Source organism: Micromys minutus (genome assembly GCF_963924665.1).
Source record: "Micromys minutus genome assembly, chromosome: 15".
Classification (NCBI taxonomy): domain Eukaryota; kingdom Metazoa; phylum Chordata; class Mammalia; order Rodentia; family Muridae; genus Micromys; species Micromys minutus.
Window position 1 is genome coordinate 28396526 of NC_137984.1, and position 18661 is coordinate 28415186.

At 45.1% G+C, this 18661-nt stretch overlaps 1 protein-coding gene across 4 annotated transcripts in view; it reads left to right on the forward strand.

Annotated features, from left to right (window-relative positions):
* TNIK (TRAF2 and NCK interacting kinase) overlaps positions 1-18661 on the forward strand; it is a 373654-nt gene that overhangs the window by 270722 nt on the left and 84271 nt on the right. For all 4 annotated transcript variants that reach the window (XM_080929385.1, XM_080929386.1, XM_080929387.1 and 1 more), the window contains exons 10-12: positions 1183-1358; positions 5258-5324; positions 11510-11714. In XM_080929385.1, the coding sequence (XP_080785511.1) occupies positions 1183-1358; positions 5258-5324; positions 11510-11714 (448 nt within the window). The remainder of the gene's footprint in view (positions 1-1182; positions 1359-5257; positions 5325-11509; positions 11715-18661) is intronic.

An 18661-nucleotide genomic window follows, 5' to 3' on the forward strand; every position in this document is an offset into this window, starting at 1 on the left:
AAACAGTGACTTGCTTGTGAGTTGGCCTGGTGCTCAGTTTTCCAGGGTTCCACTGTGATCTGGGGGAGATTCACTGAGCTGTGGACAGCCTTGGAAAGGCATGCCAGGAAGCTGGGAAGTTAATTACTTCCGACTCTGGATAACTCTTTGGAACTTTCAGCAGGAACACACATGCTCCATCCATAAATCCAGGCTAAAGTCCACAGTAGCTGCTGCCGCAACATTGTGGCCTTGCCTGCCCTGGCTGCTGTGGCCTCTGCCTCCAGGGCTTCCCTGATTCCAGGCCTCTTTAGCATTAGGCTTATCTAGAAGGAAATTGGGCCTTTGGGGGAGTGGGGATTATTTAGGGGTAGGAAGTAAAATGCTATAGCTAAATTTCCATGTCCTTAGGTTGGTGACTGGGAAACAGAATTCAGAAGCTACTGTAAAATTGTTGTTTAAAAATTTGGCCCAGGCAAGTATGGTGGTTCACACTTTTAATCCCAGTACTTGGGAGGCAGAGGCAGGAAAATCTCTGAGTTCAAAGCCAGCTTGGTCTACAAAGAAAGTTCCAAGACAACCAGGGTTGTCACACAGAGAAACCCTGTCTCACAAAACAAAACAAACAATCAGAATTGTTGCAACTTGTCCAATCCATGTTCTCTTTATCATATGAGAATCTTGTTTATTCCCACGAAGCAACCCTCTCTCCCCTCCTTCCTCCGTTCTCCACACTCTGGCTGCTGTTTTCTGCCTGATGTAGGCTGCTCACTTCAGTGTTTCCTGGTATATAATATTCCCTAATTATGCTGACTCAGCACCCATCTGAATCACCCTTTTCCACACTGAGTTTTGTTCTTCCAAGTCTGTAAGACCCCAGTTCCCTCACTCCATAGGTCTTTTCCTGTCTTCTTCACTCTTGGTTCCTTCTATGTAAGGTTGCGCTCCTGTGTGAAATGCTCCCATGTGTAAAACTACCCTATGTCACCTTGTGTCCATGTGAATGGTGATGACACCTTCGAATTTCATTGTACTGATACACCTGAGAGGTTGGTTGATTCCCTGTGCTCATCAGACAGACATTTCTCTCTCTCTCTCTCTCTCTCTCTCTCTCTCTTTCTCTAAGGTCACATTTCAAAAGCTGTATTTGCTTTTCTTTTATGTTAGCATTCTATCTGAGAATTCATCTCTTTTGTCCGGCAGGTCAAAAAAATTCCAGTCATTTATTGAGAGCTGCCTGGTTAAGAATCACAGCCAGCGGCCGGCCACAGAACAGTTGATGAAGCACCCATTCATACGAGACCAACCTAATGAGAGGCAGGTCCGCATCCAGCTGAAGGACCACATTGATCGAACAAAGAAGAAGCGAGGAGAAAAAGGTTAGTTGCACATTTGTATTTCAGAGAGAGAAACAAAAGACGTTTGACTGTGGGCTCATGATGTATTTGGAGGCAACTGGAGATTTCTCACAGCCTGTATTACTTCTTTCCTGTGAAATCTGCCTGCTAGGTCAGAGCCTCAGCTATTAGTGAAAAGAAGTTGCCACCAAAGGCAAATCTTTATGGAAAAATTCGACCCGTGAGCCATGGTTTTTTCTTTTAGGCACCAAACAAAGCCATGATGAGTGATCCTACGAAGCACTTGAAATGACAAGTGACTTCTCTCAATTCAAATGAATATTCATGTCCTAAAGACTGACATCTACACATGTCACACAACCTAAAGACATTGTCGGGTTGGCATTTCCCTGCATTGACAGTTTCCAGCACTTATGTTTCTGTGCTCCAAGAGTTGTTTCTGTTGTTTAGGAGTCGGAAAGGAATTTCTTAGCGTTAGTAATAAAAAAGACCACTGGGATGCCAAGCTAGCGACATGGTATCAGAGTTTGAGCTGAAGGTCCCCGAATGCACTTCTCCATTATATAGACACCCACATTTCTCTCCTGTACCGTCGTCCCTGTGTCATGAAAATCACCCAGCACAGATGTGACACCTTGGGACTGTGCCCAAGCTGTTGGAATGGAGGCTTCTAATCCTACTTGTCTCTGAGTTAAGTGAAAGCTTGCATGTCTGGTGCAGGCTCATAGCCAGCTGAGCATAAGGTGGGGAGGGAGGGAAAGTTGGGGCATGAAAAGGAGGGTTAGGAAAGAGAAGAACTTACTGGGTGGGGAGCAGTGGGCAGTAGGAGGGAGAGGCAGCTTCCGGATAGAATGATAGTCCCTGAGAGTATGGCGAGGGCGGACAGAGCCAACCAGCGTGGCTGTGTGTGCTTTTCCTTGCTCCCCTCTACTCCAAACCCCCTCAGCTCCCCAGGGCAGTGGACGGCTGCAGACAACACAGGAAGAAGTGTGTTTGATTTCTTTGATTTTTGTAGTAACACAGCAACAACCTGTGTGAACTGAGGTTTGGAGGCCGGTGGCAAACAGAATGGACTGACAGGTAACAGGAGACCAAGGAAGAAGTATCTCCACTGACCCTTCGAGCAAAGGGCCCCTTCTACTGGCTAGCCTCAAAAACTCCCAGGGAGCCCAGTTAGCAGAGAGTCAGAAATGGGGGTCAGGAGGCCTCTATCCCCACTTTTAGCAGACAGGGATAAGCTATTCATGAGGTCCCAGAGAGATGGAAAACCTCTGGTTTTCAACCCCTCTGTGTTATTGTGGTCTTAGAACATGCCACAGAGTGAAATATTCAAAACAGAATTTAAGGACAGTGTGTCAAATACACAGCCATTAAATGCCCACTTTTTAAAAGGGAATTTTATTTTACTATAGATATACTAAATAGGTTAAATGTTCTGACTGCTTTGAAGTTCAGATTCTGGGTTCACATTCTAACTGTGCCCTTTACAAATGATGTGAAATCTGCCTCAGTTTCTCATTCCTAAATTAGGTCTGGGAACCACAACGTAGCTTCTTACCTGGCATCATTGCAAATGCTAAAGATAATCTATGTAAAATGCTTTATACTGTATCTGGTCCATCTTTGAACGTTGATACCTACCCTTACCCATTCTTTATTGTACTGTATCTGGTCCATCTTTGAACGTTGATACCTACCCTTACCCATTCTTTATTGTACTGTATCTGGTCCATCTTTGAATGTTGATACCTACCCTTACCCATTCTTTATTGTACTGTATCTGGTCCATCTTTGAACGTTGATACCTACCCTTACCCATTCTTTATTGTACTGTATCTGGTCCATCTTTGAACGTTGATACCTACCCTTACCCATTCTTTATTGTACTGTATCTGGTCCATCTTTGAATGTTGATACCTACCCTTACCCATTCTTTATTGTACTGTATCTGGTCCATCTTTGAACGTTGATACCTACCCTTACCCATTCTTTATTGATCCATCACTTTTTGGAACTATTCAGGGGGACTTTCTGAGGACTTGTGCCCCATGAGTAAAAACTGGGAAATTTTATGGTTTGCATTGTTTTCAAATTTGGGACCTACAAATCCTGAAATGCTGCACAGAAATAGTCACACCACGATGACAGGAAGGATACTTTTAATATTCTCATTCTCCGTAGTTTGGAAGAGTGGGGTTCTTGGTAATACATGTGTGCAAGAGCTATGGCTAAGTGAAAGGAAGCAAGATTGCTGTTTTGGGTTAAATCCACCATACTTAGAGTTCTGATCACTCATCACTGTTTGGCTATTCTTTATTCTCTAATATGGAAATATAGGTAGCTAGCCAACCTGTTTTTTATCTGTTTGTTTCCCCCATGTGAATACCACCTCCTAATTGTAAACAGCAAAATTTCTATCCCAGTCCTCTTGAAGGGCTACACAAATGTCTTTGGGTCATAATTAATAACTCACAGCTCTAAGGAATAATGGCAGTCTTGTGGCATCTTCTTTTACTTCGAAGCTTCTCTAAGGACTTCTCACCTACAAGAAATTCCTCAGCACAGCACATTTAAGAATCTGGGAGTCACTGTACCTTTGGTATCTTAGTCTCACCATCCCCTTCCCCGACATCCAGATACCTAGATTCTCAGGACTTGCATTTCCTGAGCATGAAACACTGCCAGCCTCACACAGGGGCATGTTGTTTGCAATGGTATCCCTGTTTCTTCCAGCTGCTGCCAAGGAAAGGGCCACTGGCCTCCAAGACCCAGCATATCACCTTCCCAGCACCCCACCACTGCTACCTCCCCATTCTGTGCAGGGGGTGGGGTAGCTGCTCCCTACTCTCACTTCCCACTGCCTTCTGTGTGTGTCTTTTCAGAATATAGCACACTGAGGAGACACTGGTTTTTTCATTGAAACAGTCCAGTATTGCTTTCTAAATATACATCCAGATTGACTTTTTATTACTATGAAGGCATTAGTCATGTGTAATCTGACCACCTCCCTTACTTTAGAGGTTTATTATAAGTAAGTGAGATGATAAATCGAAAATATCTAACACTCGTTGCTTACATATGGGATGCCTTCCAAATATCCATTTCCTTATTTTCATAGTCATGGAAGGGAAAATCATATATTCACATATGTGTCTTGCTCATTGTATATTGATCGTGACTAAGGCAAAAATTCAATCTTAATATACATTACCTTGTTTATTATTTTACTAAATTAAAGGAATGTTCCTCATGATTCAATCATATTTACTGTGTGTGTGTGTGTGTGTGTGTGTGTGTGTGTGTGTGATAACAATTAGATATATATAATAAGAAGTGGAATTAAACTTAGGGATGCTTGCTGCCTGCATACTGCATGTCCTAAGCTTTTTGGTATAGGCTAGTATACAGAGACTATGTTGTGCATGCTTCTGTGTAGTGTACTGTCGTGTGCCGGCTCACACCAACACTGCCACAGACAGGCGAGTCATGCATTGCTCCATGGGATCAGCGCAGCATCGGTGTCCGCAGGCAATGAGAATTTCTGCTCCGTTGCCTTATGGGATTGTTACTACACATGTGGTCCATTGAGCGAAGTTTGGTTCTGTGGCTCATGGGAGTTATTAAAGGAGGTGGGGTCTTCTCTGGGCAGCAACATCATCATCCACACCAGTGGTTCTGAGCTTTCCTAACGCTGCTACCCTTTAATACAGTTCCTTGTGTTGTACTGACCCCTAATCATAAAATTACCTCATGGCTGCTTCATAACTGTATTTTGAAACTGTTGACAATTGTAGTGTAAATATCCGTGTCTTGTAATTGCCTTAGGCAAGCCCCATGAAGGGCTTATTCCTGCATGAGGGGTCGCGACCCACGGGTTGAGAAACACTGTTCTAAACTGCCATTCTGTGGTCTCTCTCCAGATGAGACTGAATATGAATACAGTGGAAGTGAGGAAGAGGAGGAGGAGAATGACTCCGGGGAACCCAGGTATGAGGAGGAGGGCTTGACCTTCCCACTTCCACATTCTGGACCGGGCATGCTCAGAACACACTCTGCTTTTGATTTATCGGTCTGTTTTCAGGACTGTACCAGGATTCAATGCATCATACACACGCACACTCATTAATGTGTGGAATTTTCCCTAGTCAGACTCTTTTTACAAAAAAACGTTGAAATCAGCATATTCTTTATCTTGTCCCCCAAGATGTATGGCCCGAATTTATGACCCTGTTTCCTCTCACATGGATCTAGAGTCCATGTAAGGCGGGGAAGCAATTATCTGGCTAATGCCGCACTGAAAATATTTAAAATTGCAACTTTGGGGAGAGCTGTGTGACATTTCAGATTGGAGTCACTCCGCTCATTATATAGTCCCTCTGAGAAGCCCATTCAGGTGGCCACAGTCCCTGCCATGTGCCTAGATATTTCACACTGACCAACCCTGGAGGAGGCAATTCTAGAAAATCAAATTATCCTCTAGATATGAACCGTGATAGAAATGTTCGTGCCACCCTGTTGTCCCTCTGGGGCCCAGTGATGTTTGATCACCATTGTCTCCACATTTAGAGACGTCGTTGTTTTGAGGCCAGCCTTCTTCCCACCTGTGTCTGGGTAACTGAGGGTGGTGCTAGGATTTCTCTGTGGACAGCAGCTCTGTTCGTCCTACAGTTAACTGTGGAGGAAGGGGAGGGGCAGAAAACTCACTGGGCATTATGGGTCCGTGCTGTCCAGTCATCTAAGATATTCAGCCCTACTACAGTGTGAAGAGCAGTATCATGTATCATGTGTTAATCACTGACACGGGGTCCTGTTCTGTGGAGGGACCGTGCTACAGAAATTAGCTAAACGCCATGTTTCCCTCTCCCTTCCTTTTTCTTCTTTTCTCCCTTCGTGTGTGTGTGTGTGTGTGTGTGTGTGTGTGTGTGTGTGTGTGTGTGTGTGTGTGTGTGTGTGATATCTGAAAGCTGCATCATTGCTGTGATAAAACACTAACCAAAAGCAACCTGGGGAAGAAAGGGTTCATTCTCTCTTGTAGCTTCTACTCTGTCATAGAGAGAAGTCGGAGCAGAAACCCGGAGGCAGGACCTGAATGAAGCAGAGACCATGGAGAAATGATACTTACCGGCTTGTTTCCTATGACTTTCTCAGTCTTTCTTATACAACCCAGGACCAACTGCCCATTATAGGTGTTAATCCCCCACAGATACACCTACTGCTCAGTCTAGTAGTGACAGTTCTTCAGCTGATGTTCTCTCTTCCCAGATGACCCTAATTCCTGTCAAGCTGACAATATCTAACCAGCATAGAAGTTAAAAGTCAACCTTGGTTATCATCCATCAAGGGCTATCTTGCTTTTTTATTATATACAATTATATACATGTATTTATATTGAAAACAAATATTATACATTATATTCTGATCAGTTTCCTTTTTCTCAACTCCTTCCAGATTCTTCCCATCCACCCAACTCCATGCCCACCCTTCTCTCAACAACAGACAAACCAGAAAAAGCACAAGAAACACACACATGCACAACACACATAAAAACACAAGATCAGAAACCACAATATACAAGCACAAGGCCCATAGGACCAAAAATAAAATAAAATAAAATAAACAAAGTCATATGAAACAAGTCTACCAAAGTACTGGCCAGTTCAATTCCGTGTTCTGAAACAAGCTTTCTCATGCCTGGCACTCCCTGATTGGGCTAGGCCAGCTGGCCAGTGAGCTCTGAAGACCCTTGCGTCTCTACCTTCCAGCACTAAGATTACAAGCGTTTGCTACCACACCCAGCTGTTTTTACTTAAATTCTGGAAACCACACTGATACCCTCATACTTGCCAGGCAAACACTTTACTGACGAAGCCATCTCTCCAGCCTCTGTTCTCTTTTTAAGCCAGAGGGTCGCAATCTGTGAGTCTCTACTCTTTTGGGGGTCACATCTCAGGTTCTACATATCAGCTATTTCCGTTATGATCCATAACAGTAGCAAAATTGCAGTTAGGAAGTAACAACGAAATAATTTTATTTGTGTGGGGACACCACAACACAAGGAACTACATGAAAGGGTCTCAGCATTAGGAAGGTTGAGAGGCACTGTTAAACCAACTCAAACCTGACAAGCTCTACTCTTGCTAGGCACACTAAGAGGTTGAGACTGAGCCCACGGGGCCACTGGGTTTTTCTCTCTTCCCTGCCAGGGGATTTCTCACCATTAAAGACTGCAGGAGAATTCTTTTCTTGCATCAGAATGTGTTACCTGCCCCCACATTAGCTACATAAAGACAATGCTTGTCAAACAGAGCTGTGAAAAGTGAATTCTCCTCTAGAGGAAAGGACTCTGGTCCCTGCTTCCAGACTACTAGCTGCCTTCCCTCTGACTGTTCTTTGAAGAACTGAGAAACCCTGTCTTTCCAAGGCTTTCTGAGTGTCAGGGGTCATTTGGTGACCTGCCAGCTGTAATTAAAACATGTCATTATGTCATGAGGAAGATGATGCACCAAGTACCATTTTTTGAACATGTCTAATTAGTCTTCATGAAACACTAAACGAAAAAGACAAGAGTTTCCTCACTTTAGACATGAGGCAGCGTGGTCATTACAGGGTTAGTAATTGAATCATTAATGCAACCGAGGTCTCCTGGTATTAGTTTAACATCACTTAAGATTAATGGGGCATCCTTGTGTGCATGTGACATTAGGTCCCCAACCTTTGCTCATGGCATGTGACTTGTGTGTACCAGTACCACCACTATGAAGTTGTTTTAGAGTTTACACTTAGATAACAAGTCATAGAGGGGGTTCACAATAAACCCTCAAACTCCCATGAAATGCCCTCAGCGAAGCCTGTGTCTGTGGCAGCGTCTCATCTTCTAACCGCTCTCCAAACCAAACTGGTACTCTTGTCAACTGCCAACACCCTGTCCCCATCCTACAACCCTTATACCATTTCCTGACACCGCTGTCACCCAGCAGCCCAAATGAAACTGTAAGTCATTCCTCACACATCAAATCTGCCCATGGACCACATTAATTCTGTCCCCAAAATATCTGTCGAGATCCACCCCCACTGCTTGCTGTGTGAAGTCTCCACTGTGCTGCGTATCAGCTTCATTCACTCTCCCATACCGTGCAGACTACAGGTGCACTGTGAAGCCGGTGAAGATGCTTACGTTATGACTGAGCAATGTGGGTGTGTGTGCACGCCCTCCCATGTGTGCACACTTCGCTGATTGCCTGTCTCTGACCACTCTTGTATTTACTAGACGCCTTCTCATCGACTCTGTCCCTGGAGGCCAGCCCAGAGTGTCATTCTATGACAAAACCAACCTGTTTCTACCAAGGATTCTAAACTTGCTTTCCCTTTTGCCTGGACCCCCTTCCTCTCCATCCACTACCCTCCTTGAGGGGTGCTCCTGACAACCCTAATCCTTACCTCAGCCCCTCACCACCATAAATCTTAAACTCTTTACTCTTTCGAACTATCATTTTTGTCCTTTCTGTTACTATTTGCTGTTTTATTATTTGTAATAATTTGCTTCCCTGTTCCAGGGGGTTTTCTAGATTATTGTCTTCTCGGGAAAAAGAATTCAGTAGAAAAAGCAGTTCCAGGCAGTTTACTTGCCAAAGCAAAGCAAACACTCCTAAGAGAGTCCCCAACAGGGATCGAATGGATTTTAGAGAGGCTGTTGGGAATCTCTATGAGGTAGATTCATGAGACAAAGTGGGTATTTCTTTTTTATCCTCAAATCATGGTGGGGCAAGTCTTCCTCTTAGGGTATTTCTTCCTATAACCCTCTAGAAAATCCCACTAAGGGGTGTCAAAATCACAATGTAAATGATATTGTACTAATGGGCAGGAAAACCCCCAGCACCTGAAGTTTGGGTATTGCAGTAATTCTATAAGTAGCCTCGGGGACATTTAACCACCAAGAGGATAAGGCAGGAAGGGCATGATAACACATCGACCGTGGTATGACAGGATAACAATTTGGTCATGGTCTAAGACACTGGGGAGCGTTTGTGGGATTTTTGGAGGGGAGGCATTACCATGTCAGAGCACATGCGTGTACCAGTGAGTCTGAACTATGGGTGCCTTCAGAAGCCCACCCCATCTTTAGACACAAGGTCTTTTATTGACCTGGCGCCTGTACAGTGAGCCAGACTAGTGGGCAAGTAAACCTCAGGAATCCAGCTGTGCTCATCTCCCCAGCACTGGCGTTACCATTCACACCACCACACCCAGCATTTTATGTGGACTCTGTGATCAAACTTTGGTTCTCAAGCTTGTGTGGCAAGCTTCGCCAGGTGAGCTATCTTCACAACCCACGTGTTTTGGGTTACTTTATCTCCAGGTCCTTTTAGAGACTGTTCGAGATGCATGGTTTGATTTAAATGCTCGTAGTGTTTGTCAGTGAGGCTGATTTGGAAAACCTGTGGCCTTGGTGCCATTGTGCCTCATCAGGTTGAATAAACAGGAATGTGACTTGAAGCACAACCTCTTCTCAGCCCCATAGGAAACACTGCTAATTAAGCCCAAAGTCTACCATTGACCAGATAGCCTTCTGGGGCTCCCTTATTTAGTGGGGCTTCTCTTCTGACCTTGTCTTAGGAATTCTAACCCCACACAGATGCCTCTACCTGAGGAGTGTCACAGATCCTCAACAGACTACAACATCAGTTTTTTTCTTCTAATAAGAATGTGTTTAGCCAGCACCTGAGATTCCTGAGATGCTTCTTCCTTGCTAATGAGGCATTTCAGGAATCCTAAGCCCTCAGTCAAGGACCTTTGCCCAGCCTGGATGTCCCTACTCTCAGTTCCCTAAAATCTCATAATCCTTCAGTCACTTTAAGTTGATCTGCCTCCTAACAGCAGGTCCCCTTGTGGTCATTCACATACTCACAGGGCTTCCAAACCCCTCACTCACCTTATCTTCTTCATCAGCCAATGATGCACAAAAGCAGGGACACCCACAGAGCTCCAAAGCCCATTTCTGTTTTCTCCCTGTTATCTAGCTGGTACCATCTCCCTACAGCCTGTGAAGAACCTGCCCCATGGCGGAAATGAGGAATTATGTTTATTTTAGGCAGAAGTTTTCACAAAAATGTAAGGGGCTATGCTAAAGAAACCAAAAACAAAGGCCAGTAAAACATCAAACCCATCTTCCATCTTCCTGATGTAGCAACGGAGAGCCAGAGATCATCATTTTCAGCACACACACACACACACACACACACACACACACACTTAAAAACACTATATTAGACATAGGAATCAGTTACTTCAGGTACAGTCCTGAGTGTTTGGCTTGTGCTTAAACTCAATGCCCTTCAACACTGGTATATAAGACAAGCCCTGGGCACCATGAACTGCACAGTCTTGGCCTGATCTTGGCTTTTGTCAACCTTGTCTTTATCCTTGTCCCTCCTGGTTTATTACATCTTCCCCGAGCAGCATAACCTCTGCCTAGGGCCTTAGGGTTAGCTGCTAAGGAGGTGCGTGTGAGGGCATCTGCTCTCGTGAACAGAGTAAGACCCCTTTGCTGCTCTGTGTGTGCATGCTTGTATGCATGTGTGCCTGTGTTGTGTTACTGCATGTGGGTGTATGCATGTGTGCATAGGATGCATATGTCTAGAGGTCAGAGAACAACCTCTGGTATTGGTTCTTTCCTTCCACCTTGTTAGAAACAGGGTCTTTCATTGTTGAAGATTGTGCGTATTAGGCTATCTGGCCTCCTGACATCTGTCTCAGATTCCGCCTTCCCAAAAAAAATGCAATATTGCAGACACATTTGCTATTGGACCCAGCTTTTGGAAGGAGTGGATCTGGACCCAGGTTCATGCTTTTATAGCAAGTGATTTAACCACTGAGCCATCTCCCCAGCCCCTGATAGTTACTCTTATATGTGGAGACAATCTTGCTTAGGGCTTGGGGCTTGCACACTCATTTAAATCTTAAGAAGTAAATCTTCACCGTGCACTGGAGACAGGGTCACGTGGGCAGTCCTATGAAGGGTGTAGTGTTCCATTGGGAATGGAGACGTCTTGTATGCAGTGGTCATCTTGAAAGACAAGTAGAGCACTGTTCTCTCATGCCCCCTGGGACCCACAGTTGCAACGGTCCTGTCATAGGCTATACGCTCATACGCTCATCCTCTTTCCTGTCCACAGCTCCATTCTGAACCTACCAGGGGAGTCAACACTGCGACGGGACTTCCTGAGACTGCAGCTGGCCAACAAGGAGCGCTCAGAGGCCCTGCGGCGCCAACAGCTGGAGCAGCAGCAGAGGGAGAATGAGGAACACAAGAGGCAGCTACTGGCTGAGCGCCAGAAGCGCATCGAGGAGCAGAAGGAGCAGAGGCGGAGGCTGGAGGAGGTGAGTACCAAGGAGCCACCATGGCCACCTTAGGCTTGAGACGCTGCCTGCTTGGTACCCATGCTCTTTGAAAAAAAAAAAATCCTTTTACCAAAAAATACCCTTCACTCACACTCAGAATGGAGTCACAACTTCTGTCCTTCCATTCATCTACCCCTTAGTGGGGCTTTCCTTGACCATCTTATTAAGATGACATCCCTCTCTTTCTAGCACGGTCTGCCTTGTGTCTCTATTTATAAAGCTCTGACTGACATCAAGCATTCTATACATGGGTCCAGCTCACCACTGGAGAGGATCCTGTCTGTGAGGACACAGGTTTCTTTACTCTGGTCTTCTTTAGTGCCTCAAATAGCATGTAACCTATAGCTGGGGGTTATCTATAGGGTGAGTAGATTAATATGCAAATTACCGAGCCGAGAATTAACAGGTCACAGACAAGCATTAACTAAACCACAGTGAACAGGCAGGTAACCCAATTCTAAGTAAATAACACCAGGCCCTGCATCTTGCTTCTCTTCTGACACCAGGAGCCATGGTTTTCCTGCATCCTTCTTGCCCAGGACACACCCTGCATCTGCAGGCAAGACCTGTGCTGCGTCCTGCAGTGGCTGTAACTCTTCTCTGGATGGGAAACTACACCATTGACCCATTGACCCACTGACCCATTCTTGAATATCCTGTCCCACACAAGGTTTTCACCCTTTGTTTAAGTCTTCTTCCTGGAACTTCATCTACATTTCCAAGCATTCCTTCTATTTGGAGGAAATTGGGAGATAAATGAAAGGGTCCCTAACTGTACGTGAGCAGGGTGGTAATATTGTGGGGGTCTCCTTAAGTCCAGCCTGCTCCTCACTCATGAGGTCCATGACTTTTCATTTTAAGATGACCCACTAGAGAGGTTGGAGGCTGTAGATTCAAATCATTGTTTATTTATTTACATCCCAAGCGGTGCCCCCTTCTACATCGTCCCCATCCCTTTTAACAGCCAACCATGGTATAGATTTTCTCACTTAAATCTGTGTGGGCCTCAGGTCACTTTTCAGTTAATCCTAGCAGCCCCATTAAGACCCTAGGACATTAATTTCAGACCACCGAATACTAATTCTCTATATTTACAATGATTTGTTTATTGAGTGACTTATATGTGCAAGCTACCAGGCACACGGTTGCTCACACATGGAACACTGTAGCATTTTCTTCCACAAAGTGCATATTCTGTCCCTATTTTCCAGTTTTCCTTCCTTCACCATGCCATGAGATATCTGAGATTTCCTCATCAAGTGATGAGATTTCCTTATCAAGTAATCATGCAGCACTAACCGTATGGCATTTAACAAGGACAGTTGGGAGTAAATATGAGCAAAATACACAATATGTATCTATGTGCAACAAAAGCTGTTGTTCTGTGCATAAATTTTTCAAGTTTTTAAAATTAGAAAGCAAGAGGACAGTGGAGGGAGAGCGGGAGGTGACTTCCAAGCAAGGTTGCAAGCTGGCCTCTCAGATCCCAGTGTGCGTGTGAGCATTCACGGAAATAGTAATCGTGGACCAGAGCCTCGAACTCTGATCCTCAGATGTGGACTTTGAGACATCTGTGAGCAGCCATAAGGGCATAAAGTATGCGTGTGAGTTTAGGACACTGGGTGTAAGGATGCCTATCACGTGAGCAGTATGAAGTCCACCTGCTATCTTCTGTTCTAAGTGTGCTGGACGAAGGCCCGTGAACAGGGCACAGGAAAGTGTGCATGTGAAGTGAAAGGTACAGATGTGACCTCCAGTTACCCCGGGGTACAGATGACAGTCTTAGCCGGGTTCTCACAGCTGTGCTGAGCTATCTCTGCCTTCAACCCAGGCTCAGGCAGCCTGTGGCTCTTATCCTGGCCCCCAGCCAAGGGCCACAGTTTCCTTTCATCTGTTAGGCCTCTGGAACATAATGACTCTGTTTTTTGGACTTAAGACCTCCTCCTTGTTGGTAGATTATATCATTTGCTAAATACCATCTGCTCTGCTTTTCTTGGTGTGGAATTTGCCAGGCCCCCACTTCCTGGGGCATCACAGCCCCTACTACTTGGGCTCCATGTGGTCACTGACTCATTATCATCGCCTTCAGGTTAAAGGCACTGACTAGGCTGCCCTAGAAAATCCACACTGCCAAACCCATACGCATTTAGCATGCACAAGATCTGCACAATGGAGAGGGCACATGTGGCCTTGTACATTGTATAAATTAATGTTTGTGTATCTGTGTTAGTGTTCATAGGGATGTCCATATGGGGGTGCACAGGCTCTTTGTGTCTGTGCTTATGTGTGCGTATGTATGTACAGGTCAGAAGAGAACCTCAAGTGACATTCGTTATTCAGGTGCTATCCATGTTTTACCCCTGTTGAGGGGTTCTCGCATTGGACAGAAACTTGCTAAGTAGGCTAGGGGCCAGAAAACCACAGGGATATACCTGTCTTCATCCACCCAATGCTGGCTTTGCAAGTATGTCCCAGGACACACAGTTTTCAAAACATATTTTATTGATTCTTTGTGAGTTTCACATTACCCAGTCCTGCTCATCTCCCTGTCCCCTCATATCTGCCCCTTGCTCTTACAACCTCCCCCTCCAAAACAAAACACACACACACACACCACTAACAACACCAGCAGCAAGACCCCAAAGCATAGAAAAACATCTCACGTGGAAGCTCTAGTGTGTCCCGGTGTGTCCCACAGTGTATTACTCTGCCTACACATCTTCACTTGCAGATGTTCAGGGCAATGAGTCATTAGTCTGGATTTCGATCTCTGGCTTCTGTGACATCATCAGTATTGGATCCTCACGGAGTCTTCTCCCAGTTAGCCTCTGTTACTCTGTTTCATGGAGATCCTACAGCTTTGGTTCAACAAGACTGGGGCCCTCTCACACATCCTATCATTCACAGATGATTTAAATTCGGGGCTGGGTCAACTCAAAGCTGTAGATCTGGGCGTGGGTGGTAGCCTAGCTAGTGAGCTCTCCGGCTCTCCTGCATCAGCACCAGCAGGGCGAACTCTCCAGCACTGTCCCATCATAGGCAGAAGGCAGGTCACCTCTCCTGCTCTCAGCGTGTCTCACCCACCTCCAGAGCCAGCTCCACTGTGCTACCCAGTCAAGGCTTGGGGACCCATTCTCCCAAGTGCTTCAGCCTGCCAGGGGCTGGGACAGCTCCCCCAGACTCTCACCCAAGGGTTTACTCACCCTGTCTACCAGGGCCAGCTCTATTGTGCTGCTCATATGAGGTACATGGCCCACTTTCTGAGTGCTACAGCCAGTGAGGGGCAGGGCCAGCTCACCTGCTCTTGTGACTCCAGGGCCAGGTTCTTCAGCTGCTACAGGTGATATGGTGTGAGGTGATATGGTGTGAGGTGTGGGGAGGCAAAACCCCCAACACTCAAACTGTCATGTGGGTTCCAGGGACAGAACTCGGGTCCTCTTGCTTACAGTGCAAGCACTTGACTCGCTGAACCATCTCTCCAGACTGCTTGTTTTTTGTTTCTCACATGAACACTTGACTGTTGGACCCAGGAAGATGTGAAGTCTTCCCAGAGGGTGTGTTATCTTGTTCTGTTTTTATGTTTGGGGATTTTTGTTTTGTTTTGTTTGCTTGTTTGCTTGTCCATTTTGGTTTTCTTCCCTGGTATGAGCTCTCTAAGCTTCCTACATTTATCATCAAGTAGCTAAGTGATCATTTCTAGTGATTTTCAAGCACTGACCATATGGCAAAGACTGGCATCAGGACATTACACAAACTCTGTGACTTAATCATCACAATCATCTGCGGGTTTTGCAGTAAAAATCCTACAGATGAATATTGGTCACTTTTCCTGTTGCTGTGACCAAATGCCTGACACGAAGCCACTTGTGGTGCTAGTGGTGTAGGGAGTGTCTTGAACTCACAGTTTTAAAGGGTACAGTCCACCACGGGGAGAAGGCCTGGCAGCGGGTAGCTCCACAGTGGAGAGTGCTCCCCCTCCTCACCTCTCAATGTAACAGAACAAAGCAGATGGGATGGGAAGCTCAGGTACAAAGCCTTCAGATCTGCCACCAGTGATCCACTTCCTCCAGTTATAGCCTTACCCCTTAAAAGGGTTTTATAATTTTCTAAGCAGCTTTATCAGTAGGGAAACGCTTATTCTAACACTAAGGCTAGAGGGGATATTTGACATCAAACACACAAGTGGTTACATAGCTCAAGATGAAATCATGCTTCAATCAGGGACTTCACTACAGAGGCTGTGCTTAAGGTCACTGTTTTGTATACCCTACCATGGCCTGTATCTCTCTGGTATTTCACCCTGCACAGCTGAGCCATGGCAAAGCAGTTGTGCTCAATGAGTGTTGAGCTTGAAGCTAGGTTCTCCTTATATACCAGGTCAGAGCTCCTGAGAGGCCTCTTCTGTGTTCTTCAGTAGCATCTATGGGAGCTTCTCCCATGCATATGAGTGAGGCACTGTGCCCAGAGAGAGACACCCTGAGGTCGATGGCCTGAATGGAAGGTGTCTATGTGCATAAGAACACGAACCTTCTACTCTGGGTGATGGTCCATGTGAACCCAGAGAATCGGGAATTTCAGAAGAATCGGGAGCACATGGACGTGGACAATTACACTGGCTTTATCTTTTGGATCTTCCTCTTGCCTTAGTATGTGTGTCCAACTGGCAACCCACAGGCACATGGGGTCACATGCAGCCATGGGTGTAGCCCAACCAACTTACTTAAGCATTAGCAGTTCTTGTGTGATATTCCTATGGCTCTGTTGCAGTGTTTTCAAGAATAATCTCTAGAGATGACAGTGCCTTGTCAAGTACAATGGCAAATGCTATAGCTTCAGAGATGAAAGCAAACTGTAACGTAAAGGGTTGGCCGTAAGTACTGAAATTGAATGACAACAATCATTGCCACCTAGAGAGTCCCTTTCTGCATCCCTATGCTTATCTGCCAGCCTAGGCTATGGTAAACACTTGTGTCTCTGGTGGCCAGAGCAGGGATTTGGGCTGCACAGGCACATAGAGACTATGAAAGTCTATAATTCTTCTTGAGTATTTAGCTTCTTTTGATCAGATAGGCTTTTGTGAGCACCCTAGGAATTACATTCTAGTTCTGAATAAAAGCCCACTGCCCATCACAGGAATGGTGGAGCTGCAGCTCTGATATTTGGTGACCTCAGGTGTCAGTTTCCTCTAAGAGTTTCTAAGGACACTCACTTTCTGTGCCCTTTGCTATTGACGTGTGCCTGTGTAGATATGGCTAGGATCTAATCAGTTGGTAATTCCCAGAAGGACTTTGTCTATAAGCTGAATATAGTCATAGATCTGTTGGACAAGGGACATATCATGTGGCTGGTTAAATGGTTGTAAACAGACCAGTTTTGACTGTTGATACAGTACAATTTATAAGCAAGTCCTAAGAACTTGCTGAAACTCAGCCAAGATGAGTCAGTTCATCTCTGGTGACAAAAGTATATAGGAATCATCAATTTTTTTTTTCTGGTTAAATAAGAATTTTTATTACCCAGTTGGAACAAGACCAACCTATCAGCACTAAATGAGCTCTGGAGGGGGCCTCTGGGCCTGCTCTGGCAACAGACTAATTATTTTGGATCAGGTCCCTGGTGATGATTTATTTTGTGTAAAAATTTTAGGATGACACCAGCCACTTCTTTCTGCTTGCTGAAAGTATATCATAACTTCATTTTAACAGGCATACTGTTAAGTCTCAACAATAGGTCAGGTTGACCCTCAGAGCTGTTGCCTTCAGCCCTCCCTTACCCTGCTTCCTGTTTTCCATAGGGATGTGAGTGGGTAAGTTTACTGTCTCTTTTAAAGCTGGCCATGAGGTGGACTGATCATCTAAAGGATTCGTCAAATTCAAGAGTGTGGGCTACTGTAAGGAGACCCATTTCGTGATTAGATTTGGGGAATGTTTATAGTTTGGTGCTACCCCATTTGTTGTAAGCTTGAGCTCATATCTTGCTCTTCTTCCAGGGTCAGCAGGGACTTATATCTAAAGGAGCCTCTGGGAAAAGTGTTTTTAGAATCTAAATAGTTTCTCTGAGCTACTTCAGCATAACCCTCACTACAAAGCATAGAGGGGGTGGTACCCTGCTGACTTAGTGGGAAGCAATTTGCTTCCAAGCCTAGTAACCTGAGTTTGCTCCCTAGGACCCATATGGTAAAAGGAGAGAACCAACTCCCACAGTTTATCCTTTGAGCTTCACACATGCACAATGACAGAAGCACACTCATACACAAATAAATAAATGAAAAAAATTAATAGGAAAGGATGTAGTCTTTAGGTCAGCAACGCCAACTAAAATACCAGATGTGGTGGTCCACATGTGTAACCTCAGCACTCAGGAATCAGAAGCAGGAGAATTGCTATGAGTTCAAGGCCAGCTTATGATAGATCTTAAGACCCTATCTCAAAAGCAAAATGCAAACAAATCAACTTCAGGCCCTCATGCTGCCGAGGCCCAGATCAGATCATGCCTTCCTCTTTTACTGTGTGACTCTGGTTGCATTCTTTTGCTTTCCCCTGCCTCAGTTTCTACAAGTATAAAACTGGGGATAACAATAGCATCTTATGCAGATGTTAGGAGGATTAAACTGGGTGATTACCAGAAACCTCCAACAAATCACCAACACATAAAGTTCCAGAAGCAGTAACTGTTGCTTTTGCTGACTAAAGTCAAAGGGATTTTCTAGCATTTGAGCTTCTTCCTGTGTACAGTGAAACCTTGAGTTTACAAAAATAAATGTACCAGCAGGCAAGCACCTTCTCATGCCTTGGAAGGAATACTTGTTACAACACCCACTCAGAATGTGGTGGAATGGGAAACAGTCTGGTAAGTAGGCCTAAGGGTAAACTACAACAGTTTTGTAGGTCAGGAAGCCAGATTTTGTCCTAGCTCCGTGGTCTTGG